At 40.4% G+C, this 25,874-nt stretch overlaps 1 protein-coding gene and 1 pseudogene across 1 annotated transcript in view; one reads left to right on the top strand and one right to left on the bottom strand.

The window, feature by feature from the left end:
* Window positions 1-38, bottom strand: part of LOC104867380 — an 18,821-nt pseudogene extending 18,783 nt beyond the window's left edge.
* The window catches only part of Tmem178b (transmembrane protein 178B), a gene marked incomplete at its 3' end in the record, with an annotated part of 355,417 nt that continues 329,549 nt past the window's right edge, over window positions 7-25,874 (top strand). Inside the window, exon 1 of the mRNA XM_033764496.1 lies at window positions 7-446. Coding sequence (XP_033620387.1) covers window positions 65-446 — 382 coding nt within the window. The remainder of the gene's footprint in view (window positions 447-25,874) is intronic.

Genomic DNA, 25,874 nt, shown 5'->3' with positions numbered 1-25,874 from the left:
GCGGGCGCGCGGAGGAAGGCGAGGCCGCGGCGGGTCATGCCCAAGGTATAGGCGAGGCGGAGGCATGGCTGCCGGAAGGTTGCTGCTCTACACTGGCCTCTCGCTAGCGCTCTGCGCCCTCGGCATGCTGGCCGTGGCCATCTGCTCGGACCACTGGTACGAGACGGACGCCAGGAAGCACAGGGACAGGTGCAAGGCCTTCAACACCCGCCGGGTGGATCCCGGCTTCATTTACAACAACAACAACAACTTGCCGCTTCGGGCCAGCCGCTCGCGCCTGGACCGCTGGGAAGGCAAACTCCTTCGGGCCCGGAACCGCCGGCAGCTCTTCGCCATGAGCCCTGTAGATGAGTGCAGTCGGCAGTACAACTCCACCAACATGGGCCTCTGGAGGAAATGCCACCGGCAGGGATTCGACCCCGAGATCGCCGCCCTCATTCGGAAAGGTAAGCGCGAGGCCCGAGGCGTGGCGCTGCGGTGAGCCGTCGCCTCCGGTAAGCCCTGCAGCCCCTCGCCTCCCTCTGGCCCTGAATGTCCCAAATCCCGGCTCCTGGAGGTGCAGTTACTCTGGCCTAGCCTTCCCACAACGGTAATGGAGCATGCTGGATGAAGGCTTTACTCTCTGCCCATGTCTGGCCTTACTCTTGTCTGGAACCTGCTGGTCCAGGGTTTTTATCCCGATTAATGTTTCATTAGCTCCAGAGAAGGAAGGGAATCCACAGTATGAGGCTGTGTGCTTAAGAGGAAGCCCTTAAGAGTGCCGTGTTGGGGATTACAGTTTTGAATCTTAATTTTATTTTAGATGTTGAACTGATCCAATTAAAGGAAGTAGGGGGCATATCTCACAGAGGCCTTGCTCCTACCAGAAACGTCTGCTGAGTGCCGTGCTATACCAGGCTTGGTGCGGGCATTGGTCATATAGACACCGACACATCACAGTCCCTGCCCTGAGCAGTTCCAAGCCTGTTGGGCAGTAGCATAACATCATAGTTCTTTATTTCTTCTTCAAAAAAATGGTGACAAAAGGGACTTGTGTGCAGTGAATATCTGTGGGTTCGACTGAGCACAAAGAAAGTAGCACCAAAGTGGGCATTTCAGAGACAAAAATTACAGTTTTCAGAAGGTTTATATGAAAAATACTGAAAGCATAACAAAAAAGCTGCATTTACTAAAGATGAAAATGTACTTGATTCTTTAGTATGATCGAGTCAATCTTAAATTCTGTTTATTTGATGTAGTTTGTAAATCTTGTATGATTTATGTGTTGGCAACTCTCCTGTTCCATAAATCCACCAAAATGTTATTTGGATGTGATGTGTGTTAATATTGCTTGGAGAAAAGGAATATGTTCTCCTCCATGGTGGCTGCACCCTGGGAAGATGTGTAGATGTTATGAGTCTCACCTCCTCTCATTCTCTTCGACTATAAATGGTGAAGCCAAGCAGCAATGATATTACTATTTGCAAGATACTTTGAGGACAAGACATGCAGTAGTTTGTGATGTCCCTTATTATATGGCTGTGAGGTTTGCTGATATTTGAAAACAGTGCTTGTGAGAACTGATACTCTTTGATTTATAAAAGTATTGAACTGATCAGAAAGAAAAATTGATTTGAAAAAAGTCACTTGTTTAAGAGTGACAAGCAGTGTGTATGGTTGAGGAGGTTAGTTCACATTTAGGTGGTAGGTAGGTCCAGAGAGAATCCATCTTGCTGTTTGTTTTGTAGCTTCTTTAGGATGACCAGGGATTTCAGTTGAATTAGTTATGGGTGTGTTCATGCCACAGACATCCCATCTGCTGTATGATGAAGCTCTTATTAGGGTGGGGTGACCCATTTTGAGATCTATAACTTTATAAAGGTGTGCCGAATACTGGGGGACTCCAGAAGAGAACAATGTAAGCTTAGATTGAGAAGTAGGAAAACAAGAGGAAGTAGAAGAATTTTTTGATGAGATGACTTTATAACAGTTTGCAGCTTCATAAAGTGTTATTTTAACTATCATCTTCTGCTTTTTAAAAAATGGAAATGGTAGGAAGTTAGCTGAAAAGCAGGGTAGAATTCACATTAATAATGACTGGTAAACACTGGCAGGATGTGCTGAAGGACATTCTTGAATTTCCTTCCTTGACCATCATCTAGAACAAAACTGGCTTCCTCTCTGGAATCCGTTGACCCCACTTAGAGAAAGGGGGATAGGATTCATGGCTTCTGGTGGCTACATTCAGGGCTTTGATTCTGTGTTACTCTGCTTGGCAGTCTGACTGGAAAGGTCTGTGCACCAGAGGGACTGGTTACCATAGTGACATGTTCTTCCGGTGAGGCTGGAAACACAGTGACAGGGAAAGGGATAGGGGAAGAATGTACAACATTTTGACTTTGTATTGACTGATTTTTAATTGCAGCAACAGAAAATGGACACACAGCAGGGGGATTGAATACACCGATACCTCAAGTTGTCAGGGCATTGTATTTCACTTGAACTAATGGAAATGCTGTTCCTTATCACCCCAAATACAGCAATCACTGTCAGCTGCAAGCACCCGCTTACCATGACTGTTTATGTCTATTTGACATTCGTGTTAGGTATTATTGAGATAGATGGCATGCCAGCTGCACAAATCTTGAGGCTTAAGGTCACTATCTCCATTTTTAACTTCAAAACATAAGCTTCAAAAACCAAATCTTCCTTTCCCAAGCAGTAATATACACATTTTGGAAATAAGTGCATCTTATGTTAATAGAATTCTCAGGCAATTCCAATAGTATATAGAACATAATTTTTAGACTTAATCAGTGTTCTTCCAAGCAGATTTTATGTGGAAGTTAAAAAAAGAAACTGATATTTCTATACTTAACTCTAAGATATCGTATGGAAAGATATTTATCTTACATTATTCGTAAGTTTCAAAATACTTTAGAGCTTTTTTTATTCATTAAACTTATTGGTACATTTTAGGTATACAATATGATGACATTCATCATTGGGAATTTGTACCTTCACATGATATGTCTTGGTTCCCCTTTCCCCTGCCCTCCCTTCAACCCCTCCAGCCCTTCCTATTTACAAAGACTTTGCTTTTGTTTTTTTTTCCTTTTCTAGTATTATTTTCTTTTCCTTCTTTCTTTTCCCCTACCCCTCCTACTTCCTCTTCCCCTTCCCCTTTGGACCTTTTATTCCTATTTAACATTATCTATGATCTGTTTTGATCCTCATTTACACTTTCAGTTTCTCATACCAGAGAAACTATTACATATTTACGCATGTGTGTCCTATTTATTTCACTTAAGAGTATAGCCTCAATGTGCATCCATTTAGCTATAAATGTCTCTAGTTCCTTATTTTTTATGGCTGAGTAGTGCTCCATTTTGTTAAAAAAAACCCTACATCTTCTTTATTCAGTTACCAGTTGATGGGCATTTGGCTGTTTCCAAGTTTTAGCTATTACAAACTGTGCCACTACAAACATGGGTGCGCATATATCACTGTGGTATGATTCTTTTGGAAAGATACCCAACAGGGGAATAACTGGGTCAAATGGGACCTCTAATCCTAGTTTTTTGAGGTATCTCCATATTGATTTGCACAGTGGTTGCACCAGTCTGCACTCCCACCAACATTGGAGAAGGGTTACTTTCTCCCCAGAACCCTGCCAACATTTGTTATTGTTTGATTTCTTGATAGTAGTCATTCTTTGCTGGGTGAGGTGGAATCTCAGTGTTGTTTTCATCTGCATCTCTCAAATGACCAGTGATGTTGAACATTTTTTCATAGGTTTATTTACTGTTTTTACTTCTTTGAGAAATGTCTGTTCATTTCATATGCCCATTTTTGGATTGGGTCTTTAAATTTGAGCAGTATGATTTTTTAAAAGTTATTTATATATTCTAGATAGTAGACCTTTGTCTGAGGAACAGCTGGTAAAAATTTTTCCCACATTGTAGGTTGTCTCTTCATGCTGTTGTTAGTTTCCCTTGCTGTGCAGAAACCTTTTAATAGGATGAAATCCCACTTGTTGATTCCAGTTGTGCTAGTTCTCAGGACAGAGGATTTGTTCATGAAGTCTTTCCCTATGCCAGTTTCTTCAAGAGTTCTGCCTAACCTCTCTTCCAGCTGGTCTAGTGCTTCTGCTTTAATATTTAGTTCTTTAGATCTAAATTTAATTTAATTTTAGATCATTTTTAGTTTAAAATGTAATATATATATATATAATATGGTGAGACATATAGGTCTAGTTTTTAATCTTTGGCAACTTGAAACCCAGTTTTTCCAGCACCATTTATTAAAGAGGCTATCTTTCCTCCACACTTTTGTCTTTTTGAAACATCACCTTCTATTAAAAGTTGGGGAAGCAGGATTGCACACCTGTAATTTCAGCATTCTGAGAGGCTGAGGCAGGAAGATAGTAAGTTTGAGCCCAGCTGGGGCAATTTAGTGACTTTGCAAGACCTTGTCTCAAAATGAAAATTAAAAAAAAAAAAAGGTAGGGCTGGGGATGTATCTCAGTGTAAAAACCTGGGATTCAAGACCCATAAACAAACAAACAAACAAACAAACAAATATATATTTTGGGCAAGGAGTAAGAAAACAAACAAAAAAAGATTCTTTAAAATCTATCAATGTTATGAAAAAGTGAGAGATTTATCTAAATGATCGTAGAGCCCTACGGAACTCAATCATTTGTCAAATCAATGTTTGTTACATTAGAATGTGCTGTTTGAGCATTTTAAAATAAAACCATCAATTAATAAACAAAAGGCAAATCTGTATCTGATTTGAAGATAAAATCCTTTGGATTCATGTTCTTTATGAAACCATTTTATTCAGCACCCTGCTGCTGTGGCCATACTCACAGTATGTATTTCTGATCACTGTATTTACTTGTTTGCGTGATTGAACTGTAAGTTCCTGGAGGGCAGGAAAGACAAACACTTATAAAATTTACTTACCAGATACTTGGTACATTGGAAATATACAAATCAAGTTTAAAGAAATGTATTCTTCAAGAGCTAATTCTAATTATAGGACCATGTGTGTGGAATCCAAATAAAAAGATTAGTTGAAAACTCATGATTTAAAAAATGAACGAGTGTGGTGATCAGTTTAGGTTAGTATTGCAACAGATGCTAGATACTAGGAAGGAAGGAAGGAAGGAAGGTTTCCTAAGCTAAAGCTTTTCCAAGGAATAAGAGAAACACACAGTTCTTTCTGGGTAACATATTTCACTGAAGAGACCCACATCACCCAGACTCATTATTTTTCATGGTAGATAAAATTTTAATGATTTTCTTCTTGAAGGTAGGATTTGGTAGGCAGTGCAGCAGGAGAGATTACATCAAATTCCCATGTGACTATGAAGAGTCTAAAATCAGGTCCTCTTATCTTCTTGCATCTCAGCCTCATCCTTGTCTCCCTGAAGTCACTGAGGGACAGGGATCAGATCACTGGCAAGATCAGTTTCTAAGAGCCAGGATTTCCAGGTCCTGAGGAAGAGTAGCTCTACGTAACATTTTACTTCAGGGAATATTTACATTCTTCGATTTGCACTGAACTGTTATATTAATAAGCTTTGAGATAAAGAGACCCTCAACTAATACTCTAATAACTTTTTATTACTTGAAAATTTGCCTTATAATTGATGTTGGCTCAAAGAATTTCCATAATCATAGTGCAGTTGTCAATACTCTGCAAACTATTTTAAAAGAATATTGTGTATGTTACAAAAATCAGTAATGTAGACTGCACATGTATTATGCGAGGGATGGGCATACATCAATAGGATGAAGAAATGAGGAAGACCTGGTTCTCTAAATTCTTGTAGATATAGTGTCAGGAAGATAAATTGCGACTTCAAGATGACAAGGGAAGCAACAGAAACAGATGCAGGAGGTAGATTCTCAGTGTTGAGGTGAAATTAAGGAGTTAGGGAAGATTGTCTGGCAGGAGTAAAACCTGAGCAAGATTTTGATGAGGTTTGGAGGTGAGTGGGGAGAAAGATGATTTCAGTCGAAAGGACCAGAATTGGAAGTCTGGGGCGGAGGGGAGAGCTAGAGGGCAGGTAAGGACCAAGTGAAGGAGCTACAGCTGTGCTGACCAGTAGTCTAACCACGAATCATATGTAGTTGCTGAAACTTAAAGTATCCCAAATTAAGTAAAATCCAGAAATTAATTTGTGAGCTGCATTAGCCACATTACAGATACTTAACAGGCACATATGGCTATGTACTGGTTGCTAGATTGGACAGTGAAGATTACAGTGATTGTTTCTACCATTAGAGAATGTTCTGTTGGACAGCACTAGAGAAAGCCTACAGCCTTAAAAAGAGCAAGTGCATGCTTTGTTTCAGATGAGGATAAATACATGGTAATTTGGGCTTAAATTTAAGTATATTATTGCAACCAATTGTTCCTTAAGAACCCTTCTTGAATGTTTGGACATAAAGTTTTAGCTCACGATAAATCTGTTTTTGATGAATTTTCCATCTTTGACTCAGAATTCTCCCATGCTCTTCTTTGTTCCCTTCTTTCCCTCTCCATTAAAAACAACCTGCAAAGTTTACTGGGTGAGAAAGAGATTAATAATAATAGCCAAAATGTGATGCCAGACACTCTTCACGTATTCATTAACTTATTGTTCATAATAACCCCATGCGGGGACATTCTTCTTTCCTCTTCCACTGCTTCTTCTTCTTCTTCTTCTTCTTCCTCTTTCTCTTCCTCTTCTTCTTCTTCCTCTTCTTCCTCTTCCTCCTCCTCTCCTCCCCTCCTCCTCCTCCTCTCCTCCTCTCCTCCTCCTCCTCCTCCTCCTCTTCCTCCTCCTCCTCCTTCTTCTCCTCCTGTTCTTCTTGTACTGGGGATCCAACTCAGGACTTTGTGCAGGCAGCAGCACCACCACTGAGCTAAATCCCTGGACCCTTCATATTATTTTTGTTTCCCATCCTATAGAGACACACAAACATCACATAGCTTGTGAGATCTTAAGATTGGTAATTAAAGATGTCAGGATTTGAATTTTGGCTCCCGGTCTAGGAACCCTCCACCACAACTGTCTGATGGAATCTATTGGGGCAGGGCTAGGGTAAAGAAGAGGTTGATATGTTGATTCCCATATTGGAAAACAAAGGCAGTAATACTTTTGGAATCTGAATTCTAAATTAAGGTGATTAAGATAGCTCCTATACTTTATTTTGAGACCCATCAGAGAAGCTATTATATGTTTTGTCATGTAAGTTTTGGGCATTTACTGTGCTCAGTGTAGTAGATGCTGAAGGTTTTTAGACACATAATCATACTCTTCATGGTCATCCAATAAATGTTTATTGAGGGCCTGTGGGCTGCACATCAGGTGGAGTCTTGGATAGGAGAAACTGACATTCTAGGCAAGGGGTAAGAGAGACACAAATATCTATGGAATAAAAATAATATTGAGTAGTCTAATCAGTGTTTGATACAGCATAAGGAAGTGAGTGTCATGAAGTGTGTTTGTACTTTAGAAGCACGAAGAGGGAGAGCAAATAAGGCAAAAATGAAGTAGTTCCATTAGTTTTAGTTTTATAAGGAGGCTTTGAGTGTTGTGGGAAAAAGAGGGACAGACCTTACTGAGACTGGAGAAGTCCCACACATTCCTGGAAGGCAGGAGCTATTTAATTTTTATAACATATATGGGCTGCTGCACATAGTAGGTCAAACCATTTGCTGATTGGATAAAACTCTTAAACCTACAGAGACTCACTGAAAACCCATGCAAACAGTGATGGTCTTCTATACATGACACACATTTTTGTACATACATGTTAAATGTGTGTTCATATGTAATAAGTCACACCCCTCCTTATAAACATCCCCAAACACAACTACTTGGGGAGAGCTGGAAATGAGCAAAGAGGGCAGATGCATGGTTGGGGCCAGGAGATGCCCTCAGACGCCTGCGGTGTGCAGGCTCTTTGCAGGTGCTGGGACAGAGAGAACAAAGAGGCTCACTTAGTTCTTACTTAGCTGTCACTCCAGCTCTAGCTCTAACTCTAGCTGGTTGTCCTGTGTGAGTGGATCAGGCTCTTCCCCAAGCATCACATCTGCAGCAAGTAATCCACTAGTCAGGCAATGCAGGACTGAGCTGTTTTTATTGAGTCAACAAAGTCAACAGCCTTATTTCTGTTCCAGAAGATTGGTTTATTTATTCTCTCACAATAGGATTGATAAGGATCAATTCTATATACTCCACTTTGAATTGTCAGTTAAAACTATTTTCCCCTTCTCTGCTATTAGTAGGTAATGCTAGCCCTTCAGTCAGAGTGCTCACATGGTCTGGTTAGTATGATGTTTCCCTCACAAACAGACAGACAGATAGTTGGACATCCCCCCACATCCATGTCAGGTGTCAGACATTAGAGGCATAAATGTTTATTTAGATGCAGACACTTTTGTAACTACCTGCCCCACAGCACACAGACAGCGCATGATTCAGTGAACAAACAGAGGGAAAGTTATTCTAATGTCTTCAACAGTGCCCTTCACAGTTATTCAACACATGTCTATTGAGGTCTATGGGCTGCACATCTGGTGAGTGTTGGACAGGAGAAGAAGAGAGCAAGAAACCAAGATGGAGAGACAGAGAAAGAAAGATATTTCTAATGCAGATGCAAACAACACTGAGATTCCACCTCACCCCACAAAGAATGGTTGCTATCAAGGAATCAACCAATAACAAATTTTGGCGGGGTTGTGGGGAGAAAGGAACCCTTCTCCATTGTTGGTGGGAGTGCAGACTGGTGCAACCACTGTGGAAATCAATATGGAGATACCTCAAAGAGCTAGCACTAGAGGTTCCATTTGACCCAGCCATCCCTCTGCTGGGTATCTTTCCAAAAGAATTAAAAGAATCATATCACAATGATATATGCTCACCTATGTTTATAGCAGCACAGTTTGTAGTAGCTAAAACTTGGAAACAGCCCATTTGCCCATCAGTTGGAAACTGGATAAAGAAGGTGTGGTTTTTCTATAAAATGGAATACTACTCAGCCATAAAGAATGAGAAATTCTTTCTCATAGGAAAATGGAGACATATTGAAGATATACTCCTAAGTGAAATAAATAAGTCACACATGTTTAAATACTGAATAGTTTCTTTGGTGTGAACAACTATAATGGTACATAAGATCCTAATGGTATAACTGACAAAGTGAAATAGGAAGAAAAGGGCTAAAGGTGTAGGGGAAGTGGGAAGGGTAGGGGAAAGGAAATAAGGGAAAAGAAAAAGAAACATGAGAAAATGAAAAAGTGGAAATAAAGTATTTGTAAATAGTGAAGGGAGGAGGGGGTGAAGGGAGGGCAGGGAAAAGGCGAAAAAATGAGAACCAAGACCTGTCATGTAAAGGTACAAGATCCCAATAATGAATGTAACTGTACTGTATACCTAAAATATACCAATAAACTCAATGAGAAAATAAAAAGAAAGATATTTCTAAAGAGATCATCCCTAGGTGCTAATTTGTAATAGGGAGAGGTGGAAGCCAAGAGGCTAATTTCTTATCATTGTACAATCATGTAATAAAAGTGAACCTTTTCTCTTTCTGGTGACTTGAGTTGTCATTTTGCAGATTGGGATAAAAAACTTAAAACCTAGTAGATAAAGGCAGCGGATGCACCACAGCGTGAATGTACTCAATGCTGCTGAACTGTACACCTAAAAATGATTAAAATGGAGTATTTTGTGTTATGTATGTTTCCCCTTGTGTTACTCAGCTTTTTGTTACTGAAATAAAATATCTTAGGTAATCAACCTCACAGGAGAAAGGCTTACTGAGGCTTACAGCTTGGGAGGTTCAGTCCAGGTTAGCGGCTCTTTTGCTTTTGGGCAGCAGATCATGGTGGGATTGTGAGGCAGAGGAAGCTGTTCATCCTGTGGAGGCCAAGAAGCAGAGAAGAAACAGGAGGGGCTGGAGCCCTAATCTCTCTCGGAGGCCACATCCCAGTGACAGAACATCCCTCCATTAGGTCTGGCCTCCTAAAGGTTCCACCATCTCCCAGTAGCACCCCAAGCTGAGCACCAAGCCTTTAATACATGGGGGACATTCAAGATCCAAACTGTGGCATTCCCGTTTAAATAAATAACAAGAGAAATTTAAACATCTAATAGAAAAAGAAATTAGATTCTATTAGATATATACAGTAGTTCACAGCCAAGGGTCTTCGTCAGCACATTTATGAAGCACCTACTACGTGCCAGACAGTAGGCAGTGTATGCTTGGGATATGGAAATTAATTAAACAGACAAGATTCCTGCCCTTCTGGGGCTTACATTTAAACACTTTTAAGCATTAACAGATTTTTTTTTTGTGTATGGTGATGTTGATTGGACCCAAGGCTTCAGGCATATTGGCAAGCACTCTACCATTGAGCTGCACTTCCAGCTTTAAACAAAACTTTTAAAGACTAATAATATACAAAACATGTAGAAGTAATGAGTAAATTCCTTAAGTCATTTAAAAATCATTGATGAAGAACATTTCACTGTACTTATTCTGTAAATGTCTGTGGAACAGCTTGTATGTCAGACATATCTGGGGTGGAGGGTCCCAGAGTTGAATCCATAGTTTCTGTCCTTGAAGAGTAAAGAAAGGAGAAGCTAGCAAATACAAGCCCCCTGGTTGTTCTAGAGGAGAATTTTGTGCTGGGGTCCTGGTTGACTGGATGCCATCTCAGAGCAGGCGGGAAAGATTTTGCAGAAAGGTGGACATGGGATCTTAAGATATTCTTAGAGAGGTGCCTGTGGACTGATGGGGTGAAATCTTAACCCCATTTAAAAATTATTAAAGAGGGCCAGGAATGTAACTCAGTGGCACCATACCTGCCTGGCAAGACCAAGGTCCTGAGTTCCATTCCCAGTACCAAAAACAAACCAAAACAAACAGACAACAATTTCTAAAGAATTTTGATCTAGCCTATTTTTCACCCTTCCCTCTTATTTCCCATATTCTCTGACTTCTGCTAAGAGGCATCCATTGCTACCAATCTTTATAAATCACACCAGAGGCATTCTATTCACAGTATTTAAAAACAATAGCATATATGTGTGTGTGTGTGTGTGTGTGTGTGTGTGTGTGTGTGTGTGCGCGCGCGCGCGCGCCAGGCAGTGAACAGCTGATTGAAGGATAAGAAATATTTATCATTTGTAAATTCATGTGCACAGAGAGAATGTTTAAAGGACCCTTCCCGGGACCCCCTGGGAGTCATCTGCAGGTGATGTTTAACCTGAGTACAAGCTGCTGTTGGCATTCAAAGAAGTTTGACAGATTTGCTGCTTTTATGGGCAACTGCAGTATCTGAATTATTTCCATTGATTTTTTTTTTGGCGTCAGAGTGTTTTGCCAAGAAAAGGCAATTTACTTTATATTAGGTCATCTTCCTACATTTATATCATTTCCTGCTTTTTAAAATGCCCTGCTGTTTCATATTCAGGACCTCACTCTGTTGGACACTATTTGCTCTGGAGTGTCTCTCATTCAGTTTTGCCCTGAATTCTTCTTCATCTTGATAATAGTGATGCTGCTTAGGCAACCTGACTCCAGTTCCCCAAGGCAGTGGAGTATTTTACAGCCCTGGACGGATAGGGCTGTTTTTACCATGGGAAACTCTGTGCCCATGTGCTGCTGCAGGTCAGGTGTAGGACTCCAGAGCAACCGGATGAAGCCACACCCACCTGGTAGCCTGGCTAGCCTCTCCGAGGCTATGTGCTCGTGAGTATGTGAAACACCCCCCAAAAAGTCCCTGGCAACAGTGTTGGTAATAGCAAAATAAATGGAGAGGTAAAAAGGAAAAATGTAAGTGTCCATTAATAAAGAAATGAGATATGATGTATTAACACAATGGAAACTATCATGTGGTTAAAATACATGTAATATATCTACATATTTAAAACAAATCAACATAAAGTTGAGTGAAATGACTAGTGTGTACGATGAAATGCAGAGTATGATGACATTTATATGATGTTTCAAACCCGTAAAACAATGCTGGATAGTGTTTTCAGAAGCACATTTGCACTGTATGTATAAATATGCATGAAACTAATAAACATGAAGTGAAGGATGGTGTTTACCTTTCTCAAGAGAGGGGAAGAAGTAGAGTTGGGAAGGGTGCCAGGAGGCTTCATGAGCATCTTTGGTATTTTATTTCTTAAAAAAAGTCTTTCAAGAGGATTTGAACAAGCACACCCAAGCTGTGTGGAAGGTCTTATCATCCTGACAGAGACACTAATATCTTACTTGGACTCTACTGTTCAGGGCACAGTGTGCAGCATCTTTAGGGACAATTCTTGGAAAGCTTCATCTTTTTGAGGCAGCCTGTGTCTGACTTTTGTAACAAGTCAGTAGTGGCAAGAGGCATTTTAGAAAGAGGGAAATCAGGTAACCGATAACTAACAATTCTCATTGAAAGTAGCTGATAACCAAGGATTTAGAAAGAATAAAATTAAGTCATATTCCCTTCTAATGTTGTATAAGGAGAAGGGTTTTAATATGATAATTGCAGAGACAGAAACTAATGTACAAATCCCACCCCCATTGGTTTTTCTGCTACTTATGGAGGAAACTCAAGAATTCTAAAGGTCAGAAAGTTAAACTAAAGCCATCCCTTCAATTACCTTATTTGGACACTGAACTTTAAATGGAGAGGCAACTGAGGCAGAGTGTAACTAGCTTTTGAGTGTGAGAACAAACCAGAAACTGAACACAAACTTTTTATAGGGTATTTTGATCCCAAATGAAAACATTCAGTATGATCTAGTAAAGAAAAAAGATTAAGAACTGATTTGAAAAGAGTCAGAATTTTACTTTCCTTCTTCAGCAGTTTTTAATGTAATTTTTTTGAAACTGGTTAGAGAATGTTAGCAAAACTTTAGTTTTATTATTGTTGAACAAGGTATAGATACATTAATACAGGTATGTATACAAGGTATATATGTATATATATATTAATACAGGGGCTCATGCCTGAAGCCACCTTCACAATTTTAATATATATGTATATATAAACTTATTCTTACAATTGTGGAGGTGGCTTCAGGCATGAGCCCCCTGTATTAATGTTTCCTGCCTGCTCTATTTGCACAAATGATAGCCGGAACAGAAAAAGCCAATCTAAATTTAGCAAGGCCTCCGTTTTTCACTGGTATTGCTTTAGAAATCCAAAGCTGGGCCTCATCTTACCAAGGAATCATGAAAGTCCCATGAGATTTCAGGAGTGTTTTAGCAGAATAACTTTCGTGCTTATGTCTTGGTAACCACACAGCAGGAAGAGCTATCTCGAGGCAGCCTGGACAGGCCTGTCCTGGAATGGGCCAGGATGAGCTACTGGACCCACTGGACCCTGTAGGGGGCGGGGCACCTTGCACTTCCCCCTTGGATCTACTTCCGTCCCTATTCCAGTTCCTCTACTTTCTTGGCTTGTGTGGCTCTTCTCCAGGATTTCCCTTCTTCTCTTCCACTCTTCACCTTCTCCGGCTCATCGGTCTCATCCATGCTAGGGCCATTTTCTTTCATAATCACCGTCCGTTGCACTGGGCATCTCCAGCTCAGAATTCTCATGCAAACATCTTACGAATTGGATATTTTCACTGGGATCACCCGTGGGTTCCAAAAGAACCTTTTTTTTTCTCAGTACCAGGGATCGAACTCAGGACCTTGCACTATCACTCAGGCCCCCACAAAGAACCTATTTTATCTTTTGTCCCTAGAGTCACTCCTCCTCCATTTTCTCTATCTCCGTGAAAAACATCACTGTCTCTCTACTTGCCTAGACCAGAAACTTGAGAGTCATTCTAAAAGCACTCTTTGCTCCTGCTCTCCGCATCCAAGCAGTGAACAAATCACTTTTACTCATAACTTTTCTGCCCATCTCCCCATCCAACCCTAACGTTGCCGCTGTCCTAGGTGCTGACACCTGGACTCTTCACTCTGGCGTCTCATTCTCCATTCTCTCAAATCACTCAATGAGTGATTTTCTTGAACGTAACTCTTACCATCTTCAAGGGTTTGCTTGAAACCCTTCTGTGGCTCCCCATGGTTGTACAGTTAGAATAAGGTCCACAATCCTCCCCGTGATACATAAAGCACCACAGGTCTGGCAAGGAGCCAGCGCTTTCCCATTTTTGCGATGCTACTCTTTTCTGTACTTTTCTCCACAGCAGTATGCTTCACTTTAGCCATGATGAAGGAATCCCAAATGGATGAAGCAGTTTGTCATGGTGCTCTCTTTGCTTGGAAGCCCCACTCCAAGTCTGCCTGGCCAATGCCTGCTAATCCTGAAAGATCAGCTGAAGTCCCCTTTTGCCGTCTTGCCTTCTGTCTTCTCACCCCCACCGTATGGTAGCATTGCCTTCTCCTTCCTGTAGGGTTCTAGTACACACCAGATATACTTTCTTCCCACCAATGATATTTTGTTATATTCATGTGTTTGCCCAAGTGTTTCCCTCTTTCTTGAGACTGTTTTTAAATTATTTATTATTAGTCTTTTGGTTCATGGTGTTTTACATAATATATAGATGTAATTCATGGGCCATGATAGGCACTTAATAAATATTTGTTGGGTGAATGAAGTTTTATTTCAGTTAATGCAGTAGAGCTGGAAATCTCATTTTAGAAAGATTCATAACTTTACTGGACCAGGGGGACTCACTATTAAATGAACTCTGCTGTAAATTATTTTGTACTATATACTATAAATTTCAATTTGTTTCATTTTGAAAAGTTTGTACTCTCTTAAAGCGTCCATATTTCTGATCCAGAAGAGAAGAATTTAATACCCAGATTCTTCACTTTATCCTGGACTAGACCTCATTTTGATCTTGCCCATTTTCTCTGCTCTCCTTACCTTTCCTAGGTAAGGGTCCTCCCATCTAGCACATCATCAATAGAACAAAGTTCATCTCCATTTCTGTTCTTCATGGAGGTTATTCTGGTGCTCCCTTTGCCTGGAAGCCCCACTCTTAAGTCTGCCTGGCCAATGCCTGCTAAGAATTTCTAAACTAACTCTGGGTCTCCTCCAGCATAGTTGACCACTCCCTCCAGGATTCATTTTTATGTTTCTCAGTACTTCTTATCATCAGCAATGTCTTTAGGTTGTTTCAGTGAAACCCCCCTCTTAACCTTTCTCTGGGAAGCCTCCTCTTATCTCTTCTGATAATGATCTTGGTCAGATAATGATGCGGAAACAGAATCTGCTCCCTTCTGGCTCATACTTTAGTTTACTTTTCATGACTTTCAAAAAGAGGTCAGGGATTTAGCTCAGTGGTGCTGCCACCTGCCTTGAAAGTGCAAGGTCCTGAGTTAGATCCTGGTTAAAAAAAAAAAAAAAGAGTACAGTCAAAAGGAGTGTATCTGTGATGTTGGGAAAATGTGACAATATCTGCCTCCCGTCCTCTGGTGCCTCCTATCCAGTATTGCAGCCATCCTCAGTCCTGATCAGCATGACCATTCCAGCACTCTCTGACTGGCTTCTCTATCTTCAAATCCCATGTTTTCTCAGTGCTTTCCATTCATGCCACTACCTTGCCTAAGACGCTTCACGGGGTCCCCACACTTTACCCATCAGAATAAGATCCCCAGTCCTCACCATGGCCCCACTGTAGTGAGTGAACACATCATTCGCAGAAAGCATTCATTTTCTACAGCTGGACTCAGAGACAGAGAGCTGTCATGGCCAGTCAGCATACCTTTGCTCATGAAGACCGCCAAAGTCCAGTTGTGAGATCTGAACATGAGAGATGTTCACTTCTCAGGATTCTTTCTGGAAATGAGTGACTGTTTTTCAGGCTGAGTCACCTCCTCGCCTGGGTTTTAAAGATTTCTCCTTCAGCGGTAAGACCTGCTAAGAACACCGCCCATTGCCATCTCATTTTGATAAGTAGAATATTTTTATCTTTCATCCAATAAATATAGATGCAGGTGCATTGCTTGGCTCTCTAGACTAAGTTGAATAAATGATTCATATCAAGGAAACATTTCCGATGGCCACCATAACTCCAGGATTTATTTTAGTTAGATTTCTGCTGGGTTAAATTGAAACAAATTTTCCACCACTTTCTGTCCAAATTGCACAAAGTACAATAGGACAAAATTAAGATTATGTATTGTCTAGTAACTAGTGTGTGGGTGTTTTAATTATACTCATGTTTTGAAGGATTGGCTTTAATTGTAAAAATTAATTATAAAATTATTGATGAGATATAATAATGTGAGTCTCATAAAATGGTAGGTAACCCTTACCTGGAAAACTGCTTCTTGTTGTATATGCTTATTTAAAAATCTGTAGGAACCCAGAGGCTCTCTTCAAACCAAAGGTAGCATTTCATCTTTCTGGGTCAGCAGAGTGTTGACATTTCAAAGGAGGACGTTTATGCTCCTATGCCAGCTCCGTGCCTGTTTCAGCTTTTATTACACACATCCATAGTGGTGGTGGCTGGCTGGGCACTTGTAGATCAATAAGCTGCTAAAAAGGGAGATGCATCAGAGACCATAATGGCTTCTTCACAGAAGACAGATGGTCTCCAGGTAGTAGAGTGCATTTAGGAATAACAACAATGATATCCCTTGTTGAGGTCATTATTATTTAGAAGATGGAGACTCTCTCAAGGTGATAAGTCCTATAATAGAAACCTTAACATGTGAAGCAGACTTCTAGGAGGTCTTATTTCTATGGTTACAGCTGAAATCAAAGCAAATTCAGTTTGTTTTAATGGAATAATTCCCAGGGAAAGGTAGTATCGGATCCTTTGACTTCAAACATTATTTGATTATAGTTATTCTTGGTTTTCGTATTTTTAGAAAGAGTTCATGTAATTTGAACACTGATTTTTAAGGGACTTGGATCCAGTATCAGTGAGGAACTGAGAAAAGTAAAGGACCTGACAACAGAGTAGTATAGTTGGTGTTGGTGGGTAATAGAGACTTAAGAGAGATAGCACAGGGATCCTTGACTAAGGCTTTTGACCTGGAGCTTAGGGACACATTGAGTTTACCTGTGCTGAGTGACTGGTCTCTCCTACTGGTACTTATATCTAGGTGAGGCCTGAGGTCTGTATGATGTAAGAGAGGATGGTGGTTTTCTCCAGTGGAGTAGCGATTTCTATCATGTGCTTCTCTTTCATGATACGTGGGTAAATTATAGAGATTATATATTCATCTATTCAACACATATTTGAGGATAACTTTACATGCCAAGACCCATATTAGGGGCTTAAGGTAAAGTAGAGCACCCAATAAGCAAAACCCTTTGTCTACATAGGGCTTATATTCCAGTGATAGAAAACAGACAAGAAGAAGATAAATAAGTAAAATATATAATACCTTATATACATAAGTTACATTAAGGAGGAAAAACAAAGCACAGAAAAGGAATAGAAAGTGAGGCAGTAGGTTGAAACTGTAAATGGGATGGCCAGGGAAAGCTACAGTGGTACCTCAGTTCACAAACTTAATTCTTTCCACAATTCTGGTCATAAGCCAAATTGGATGAGAACTGAATCAAATTTGATGATTAGGTTCAATGTTGACCTTATAGGGCAATTTGATTCAGTTCTCATCCACTTTGTTTTATGTCCAGAATCATGAACAGAACCGAGTTCATGAACTGAATTACCACTATAACTGGGAAGATGACTTTTGGTGAAGATCTGATGGATATGAGGAACTAGCTATGGGTTAGCTGGGGGAAAAGATTTCAGGCAGAGAAAGTAACAAGGGAAGTGACCCTGATGTGAGAGACTAGCTAGCATATTGGGAAAATTACAAGGATGGCAGATTGGATGGTTGCAGTAGAATATGGTGCAGGGTTACATAAGGTTTGGAGGTCGAAGAAGGAGCAGGATGGGAGCCATTGCAGGATTTTGAGAAGATTGGATTCTGGATGTTTTTGGATGGAGAGCTGTCAGGGTTGACTAATGGGTCAGATGCAGGGCAAGTGAGCAAAAGAGGGATCAGAGATGACAGCAAAGTTCTCAACATGAGGAGCCAGTGGTGCAGAATTGTCATAACTGAGATGGATATGCTGGAGGAGGATCTTGTTTTGGAGATCCACTACTTTGTTCACGATACTTTGGGTGATCTTTGAGATGCTCAAGTAGAGATCCAAGAATCCATTGGTTGCATAGGTCAGAGTTCAGGGAGAAGTCTCACTGGGGAGGTACTTTGAGGAGTCCTCCGTTATGGTATTTCAAGTCAACAGACTGGATGAGATCACTGGCAGAGTGAGAATAAGTGGAGAAGAGAGGGTGTAAGGAGTAAGCTGTGCATACAGGCTTTGTACAGCTCTAGGAGAGAAGGAGAAATCAGGAAAAGAGGCTGACAGAAACAGCTGGTTCAGTAAGAGGGAAATTAGGAGAGTGTGCTGTCCTAGAATCCAAGTGAAGAAAGTGTATTTAGGAGGAGGAAGTAATCAAGGGTGTGAAATGCAGTCAGTGGGTCAAGTAAGATGAGAGCTGAGGCATGAACTATGGATTTCATAATGCAAAGATCATTGATTTCATTATTGGAGACAGAACTTGACTGCAGTGGGCTAAGACTGGAGGAGGAGTGGAATTGGAGACAAAGCATGTATGTAGCCTTTTAAGAAAGTTTTGGTGTAAACATAAAGACATGCTAGTTGTACTGAGAAAGTTAGGTCAAGAGAGACTTTGAAAGTTTTTTTTTTTTTTAATTAGAGAAACAAAAACATATTCGTAGGCTGAGGGGAATGGTTCATAGGTAGAAACAAAATTGATGGTGCAGAAAAAGACAGACAGCGAAGAATAGCTGGAGGAACTACGGGACAGACTGAGAAGGAACTTTCCTTCAAGAAGGAAGGTAGAAAAAATGTTAGAAGGGAAAATGGCACAGGAGGAAACACTTATTTTAGGTGAGCCAGGGATTAATAATCTGAGATTAGTTTGCTCCCTCCCCCCTTCTTTTTTCCTCCCCCTCTACTTCTTCCTTCTTTCATCTTAGCAGTGCTGAGCATTGAACCTAGGGCCTTCACACTGAGTTACATCCCCAGCCCCTTTTTATTTTGAGGCAAGGTCTTGTAAGTTGCCCCGCTGGGCTCAAATTTGTGATGCTCCTGTTTCAACCTCCCAGAGTGCTTGGATTTCAGGCACTCACCACCACACCTGGTGAGACTCTCCTTCTTGATACAAGTTACCAGCAATTTTGCTTTCACTACGAGCTTGTGAGCTAAGCTAATTTGAGCAAAGAGCTCTAAGCTTTTGGAGGAGTATTTCTATAGCATTTTAGCATCTTATTATTATTGAGTATTCAATGGAGTCCTCTGAAGAAAGCAGGATTGGAGGCTGCACCTTACTACATTCTATGTACATGGTGGCTTTGCTTTATACTTTATAAACATTCTGATCAGAGTAGTCCGGCTGTGATCTAAGCACCAAGTGACTGGTGATTAGACATTGTGGGACTTTTTGCCCCTTAGGTGTTAGTTGGAATGTGACATGCTTGAAATATGGTGCTCTAAAGTTGCATTTCTTTTTAAAGATAGGAAAGTTCATCCTCAAATCTCTCTCTCTGGCTGCTCCTCCTACAGAGCTGCTTAGCCAGTGGTTTCTGCGATTTTCATTTAATGGCATCACTCTAATTAGAATTTTCGGGTGCTTTCGCTCTGATGACATGCAGGTCATTTTTTTGAGATAAAGCTGCTTTATTTTCAGGCTGAATAGCCACATTCTTGCCTTGTCATCCTAAAACTGCTGTACTGTGTCTGCACTTCAGAGCTTCTGATTAAATGACTGAAGACTTATGGTAGTGCAGAATTAGTCTTCTCTGTCCATTATACTGTAAATTTCTCTGGAAAACAAAGGCGAGAATTTCTGGTAACCTCTTGGCAATAAATATTTTCTACCATTGAAGTAGGAATTAAAGGCACACAATCTTCCTCTTTTGGAAAAAAAAAAGAGCCTGGCTATTGTGCAAAAAATTATGAGCTACATTTATAGGCAATTGCTTTGTACATCTTTGTAGAAGGTGTGGATGTCATTAGTTTCTTTTATTTCTTCCCTGGGGATTCTGAGTACTCAAAATTCTAAGAAAAACTGTAAAAGCTCTAAAGACACAGCAATAGGTTCAAGTTAGTAGAGCAGGTAGGGATATAATTTCACCTTTGCCTCCTATTTGAGAATGAGGAAGGAAGACTCCATCCTAATTTGGAAACCATGTGAGCATTGTCATTCACTGCTATCTGCATGTAAATTTTGACCTTTCTGTTTCTTCTTTTGTGTCTGAAAATCCATTACAATTACAAATACATTGTAAGCAAGTGGGTCATGGATTTCTATAAAATGTCTTTCAGGGCGGGGTTCATGATCAATTTTATTTTTTCAAATCTTTGGAAATGTTTTAGCTTATGATTTTCCTTGTTATGTTATTGCTGCCTCCTTTCCCAATGATTACAGTATGTTCAATAAGTTATTCAATAGGTTGCTCTCCTTCCTTGTCTTCCCCTACCTACTTGCACTCTCTCTTTCAGTAGCTGCTTATTTTCTAAGTCATATCCTTTCACCAACACTTTAAAAAACACAATTAATTTTGTAAATAGGGAAGGGTGGAGGGGGTGAAGGGAGGACAGGGGGATGGGGAAAAAAAAATAAGAACCAAGATACATCATGCAAAGGTACAGGATCCCAATGATGAATGTAACCATTCTGTATACCTAAAAAATACCAATAAACTTAATGCAAAAAAAAAACCCCACATAATTAAACCCTGAGCCACCTCACTCATATGTACTGTGTAGAGGAGTGGCATGATTATTCACCTTTACATGTGGAAGACACAGGAATAAAAAAAAGGTGATCAGTTGTTATTCGATGAGGACTTTTGCCCTTCACAGTGTTCTTTCAGCCACCACACTCCATGATGCTACCTGTCAGTGCTGGGTACATTTAGGAGCAGTGCCTAAGTGTTTGCCTGTTTTATACTCTTACCGGTTGCTTTAATTTGAATCTTGAGTTTCTCCTGAGGGCCAAAGCATAAAAAATTTGGTCTCCAGGATAGCACTACTTGGAGGTAGGGGGCTTGTGAGATGTGCTTAGGTAACTGGGTGTGTGCCTTTAAAGGGGATAGTGAGGCCCCAGCCCATTTTCTTCCTCATTTGCTTCCTGGCAGAGAGGTGAATCGATGAGTCTGTCAGCTCTTGGCCTAGAATCTCCAAATCCATGACCCAAAACAACCTTTTGTTTTATAAGTTAATTGTCTCAGGTATTTTGTTATAGTGAGGGAAAAAACTAACTATGCACCTACCTTTTGTAATTGCATCCATAGGAGTGACTAGGTGGTAGAAGGAAGTGTAAGGATTCGTAGTAGCCCAACAGAACCAATCCATATTTCTCCCAGGCACTGATGGCATGAGACATGGTGTTTGGTAGGAAAGTTCAACATGATAAGCTTCTAATCCAGACTGTTTCTGTTGGTCCTCATAATTGGCAATGCCCATGATTTCAGGGAGAACTAGTTTGACAGAGTAGTATTCTAGTATAACTATTTTGCTACATTATATTTTAAATTGTATTGTAGGTCAGGTGATGGCCCATGAAGCAGAGTAGCTTTCTGTCCACTAAGCCTATGGGTGCACAATCTGACTGTTTTCCCTTGCAGTGTCTGCAGATGGGTGTGGCCGTGTGACTGGCAGTTATTTGTGAATATAAGTGCTCTACTCCACTTCCGTCTCTAGCCATGAAATCCTCCCACGTGATCTAGTTTCTTCTTCTGTCTTCTGTCTGGATGCTAACATTCTAGGTGACACTGGGAAGTAAGGATTTAAGATTGTCAACCCCTGAGAAGCCTGCATAGAAGAAACGGTGGCCTCCTCTCTCTTAGTGGCCAGTTGGACCTTAGTGAGCAATACATAAAAGTCTTAATTAAGCCAGTGAGATTTTAGTGTTCATTTGTTATAGTAGAGAGCCTGTCATTATTTACTCATGTATGTAATGATTTAATGTAACTTTTTCAACTCTAATGTGAAAACCTATGTTGCAGCCACCATTAAGGCATGTAAGCCCTCTACATCCACGTTGGCCCAATAAGCTCTAGATTTATTTTATTTTTTTTCCTCTTTGAGTTTATTGGTATATTTCAGGTATACAGTACAGTTACATTCATCACTGGGATCGTGTACCTTTACATGACAGGTCTTGGTTCTCATTTTTCCCCTTGTCCCTGCCCTCCCTTCACTCCCTCCTCTCCTCCCCATTTGCAAACATTTTACTTCTATTTTTTCATTTTCTCCTATTTTTTTTCCCTTATTACCTTTCCCCTACCCTTCCCACTTTTCCTACACCTTTAGCCCTTTTCTCCCTATAAACTCTAGATTTAGATTGTCTTTCAAGAATTTTACTCTTTGACCATTCTGTTCTTGGCCACATCTTGGCCAACTTTATTCACAAAATAAAAAAAAAAACAAAAACCAAACCATCCAAAATATCTGTCAAACCCTTCCCCCTCAAACAAGACTTCTAACTTTGCTAAATCCAGTTCGAGCATCTATCATCATCATCACCCATGACAGGGTTGCCTCTAGGGGCAGCTGTGAAGTTTGTTTCTGGAGATCTCAGCTTCTTCTTTCAGAATCTTGTCTTCCTTTCATCTCAAGAAAGAATCTGAGCAGGTCTTTTACTTTCAGTTGTAGATGACCAGTAAGGCTCAATGCCTCTCTTTCCAGGAGCACTTGCTATAGATATAGAGATCAAGATTTAAGGTAAAGACATACATTTATAATATGAAATTTCAGCTACTAGGTGGAATGAGTATTTTGTGATCCACACCACTTCTTTCTAATATTATTGTAAATAACTACATTTTTTACTTTATTACATGTACGACTCGGATTAAGGATTTACACATTAGTTAATTCTGAATTGAATCGTCAGCTCACTGAATGGATTTAAGTGCAGCTAGCAATTTATTGTTAAAGAACCTAAGCTAAAGCCTGTCAGAGAGGGACACTGATTAGACCAGAGTTCTATTCTCAGTAATGTTCTGGTCTCTTGGTTGGGCAGAGAACCTTGATGAGCACTATTGTCCATTCATAACAAATCACATTGCATATGTATCAACTGGACTAGTGCATTATTGTGTTTAATTGCAGCTTTGGTGACATTTAATGGAAAGATCACTGTGCTAGGTTGACTCCTACTTCCAGATCTGCCTCCTTTGGAGCTTTGGTCTGTAAAGTGAAATGAAAATGGTATCTTTAAACTCAGGCTACAACTATAATCACCTGGAAGCTTAAGAATGTGCAGATTTGGGCTGGGGATTTAGCTCAGTGGTTCTGCTGCCTGCCTTCCAAGCACAAGGATCTGAGTTCAATCCCCAGAAAAAAAAAAAAAAGAATATTCAGATTCTAAGATCTTGAATTTACATTTTTTGGGGGTACCAGGGATAGAACTCAGGACCTTGTGCTTTTGAGGCAGGCAACTTCACCACTAAATCCCCAACCCCTGAATTTACATTAAAAAAATGCTTCTAATTCATGTGCAAGTCAGCTGCCATTGTGATAAAATGCCTGAGATAAACAACTAACAAGGAGGAAAGGTTTATTTTAGCTCCTGGTTTCAGAGGTTGCAGCTCATGCATGGTTGGCTCCATCATTTTTGCAACTGTGGTAGGGTTGCACAACACAGCAGAATGTGAGGTGAAGATATTTGTAACTCCATGGCAGTCAGGAATCAGAGAGAGAAACAGAAAGGGGCCAGGATCTCAAAGTCCCCTCCAAAGGCATATCCCCAGTGACCTAACTTCCACTAGGCACTGGCTCCTAAAGGTTCCACCCCTTCCTGGTAGCGCCAGGGGACTAAGACTTCACCACATGGCCTTTGGGGACACTTATGTTTTAAACAATAGCACCCAGAGTGTCTGGTTGGGCCAGGTGTCCTATGATAAGGCTGGATTAGGACTTACTGGACAGATCATGTTTCAGTTTCTTCAAAACTTTTAGTGGTCATTTTCTCCCCAAAATTCTCATTCTGTGCTCCATCTAAGGGCAAACACTGGTATACATTCCTTCTTGGGAGGATTGAGAGGTGCCATTATTTTTAATAACCAGCTTGGAGAAGATCGCAGGCTGGATTTTGTAGAGAGCAGGGTAACTTATCAGCCTCCCAGATATTCCTTACCCAATCTTGTCATCATGTAATTCTGTTGTTTTCATTAACATAAATGGACAAAGATTCTAAAATACTTATGTTCTTACATGCAGAGGCATGGTCAACCTAATAAAAGTTTCTATTTCACCCTTCACTCTGAAGCTGTTCTGTAGATAGAAATGTGTGCTCATGCATATATATGTATAGTGCATGACAATAAGCGGAGTTTGTGTAGTTTATGAACTAATTCTAAAAGCTACCTCTAAAAAGAATGCCAAATGTATTTTGAGCAGTGGAATAATTATGTAGGACTCAATTTACATTACCTTTTTGAAGAACACTCAGCCGAATTCTGGTATTTGTTTAAGTAAACAGGTGTCTTATATAGTCTGTCTACTTTGTAGGTAGAAGACATTTTGACTTAAGAATCCTCAAAGCTCTTACACATTCCATGGATCTTTGGGAAAAAAAAAAAACAAAAAAACCTCCAGAGCTCGATTTGACTACTTTTCCCAAGTTATTAAAATAAACCTTTGAGATATATCCTCTAGAACATTAGATAAGCCACCAAATTCCAAATCTATCACCTATAAAGCTGGTAGAAATATTTTGGCTCTTTTGAACCCAATTTGGATTTGGCACAGGTTAGTCTAAATCTGTTGCCTGTTGTCTAACTCTTGATTAATTAATTAATGAACAACAATAAAATGTTTCATGCAATCTTTCTGCTTTTCCCTTTAGCCTTTACAAACCAGAATGACAGATTTTTCCTCCTCTCTCTGTCATTTGGCCTGTATTTCTGTGGTAAATACTTATGTCTTCAGATGTTGACCTTTCTGCAAATTGAGGAACTGTGCTTGGAAAGGTTGGAATGCTTGACTCCCGCTTTTTCTGTGCAGGTGAGATGCCCACATAGCCTGGGTCCACGGCATATTAGCTGCACAGAGATGGTTCTGCAGGCTTGGAAGCAATCACAGTGGGAACAGCCCAGACACCAGCTTAGTGAATCCCTCTTTTGTATGAGGACAGCAGCTGGAGAGACTGACAACAGTTAGCTGTTATGGTTCACATCTGAAACGTCCCCCCAAAGTCTCATGTGTTTGGAAGCATTTGGATCATGGGGGTGCCATACTCATCAGTGGGTCCTGCCATAGATGAGTTCAGGAGCTGAGTGCTGTTAGGAGGTGGGTCTTGTTGGAGTAGTCATTGGGAACATGAGCTGGAAGGGTGTGTTTTTGTCCCAACCACCCTTCTCCTCTCCCTCCTCCTCTTATTCTTCTTCCCCACTCCTCTTCCTCCCTCTCTCCCTTCCCCCCTTCCTGTTCATATATTGAACAGCTTATTTTGGATATTTCCTTCCAACATGCCATTTCTGCCTTGGAGCCAGCCAGCCATGAACTGAAACCATGAGCCAAAATAAACCTTTCCACCTTTTTTTTTTTTTCAGCTTTAATTGAGTTTATTGGTACATTTTAGGGATACAGTACAGTTACATTCATTGTTGGGATCTTGTACCTCTACATGGCAAGTCTTGATTCTCATTTTTTCCCCTTACCTCTGCCCTCCCTTCACCCCCTCCTCCCCTCCCCATCTACAAACACTTTATTTTCATCTTTTCATTCTCTCACATTTTTTTCTTTTCCCTTTTTACTCTTCCCCTACCCATCCCACCTTCCCTACACCTTTAGCTCCTTTCTTCCCATTTCTAAATGTCAGTAATCTTATTAGAATCTTATGCGTTATTGCAGATTATTTA

The sequence above is a fragment of the Fukomys damarensis genome, unplaced genomic scaffold (assembly GCF_012274545.1).
Source record: "Fukomys damarensis isolate Sample0158 unplaced genomic scaffold, DMR_v1.0_HiC HiC_scaffold_16, whole genome shotgun sequence".
Classification (NCBI taxonomy): domain Eukaryota; kingdom Metazoa; phylum Chordata; class Mammalia; order Rodentia; family Bathyergidae; genus Fukomys; species Fukomys damarensis.
The sequence above is the reverse complement of the archived record's forward strand: the minus strand, read 5'-3'. Positions and strand labels throughout refer to the sequence as shown.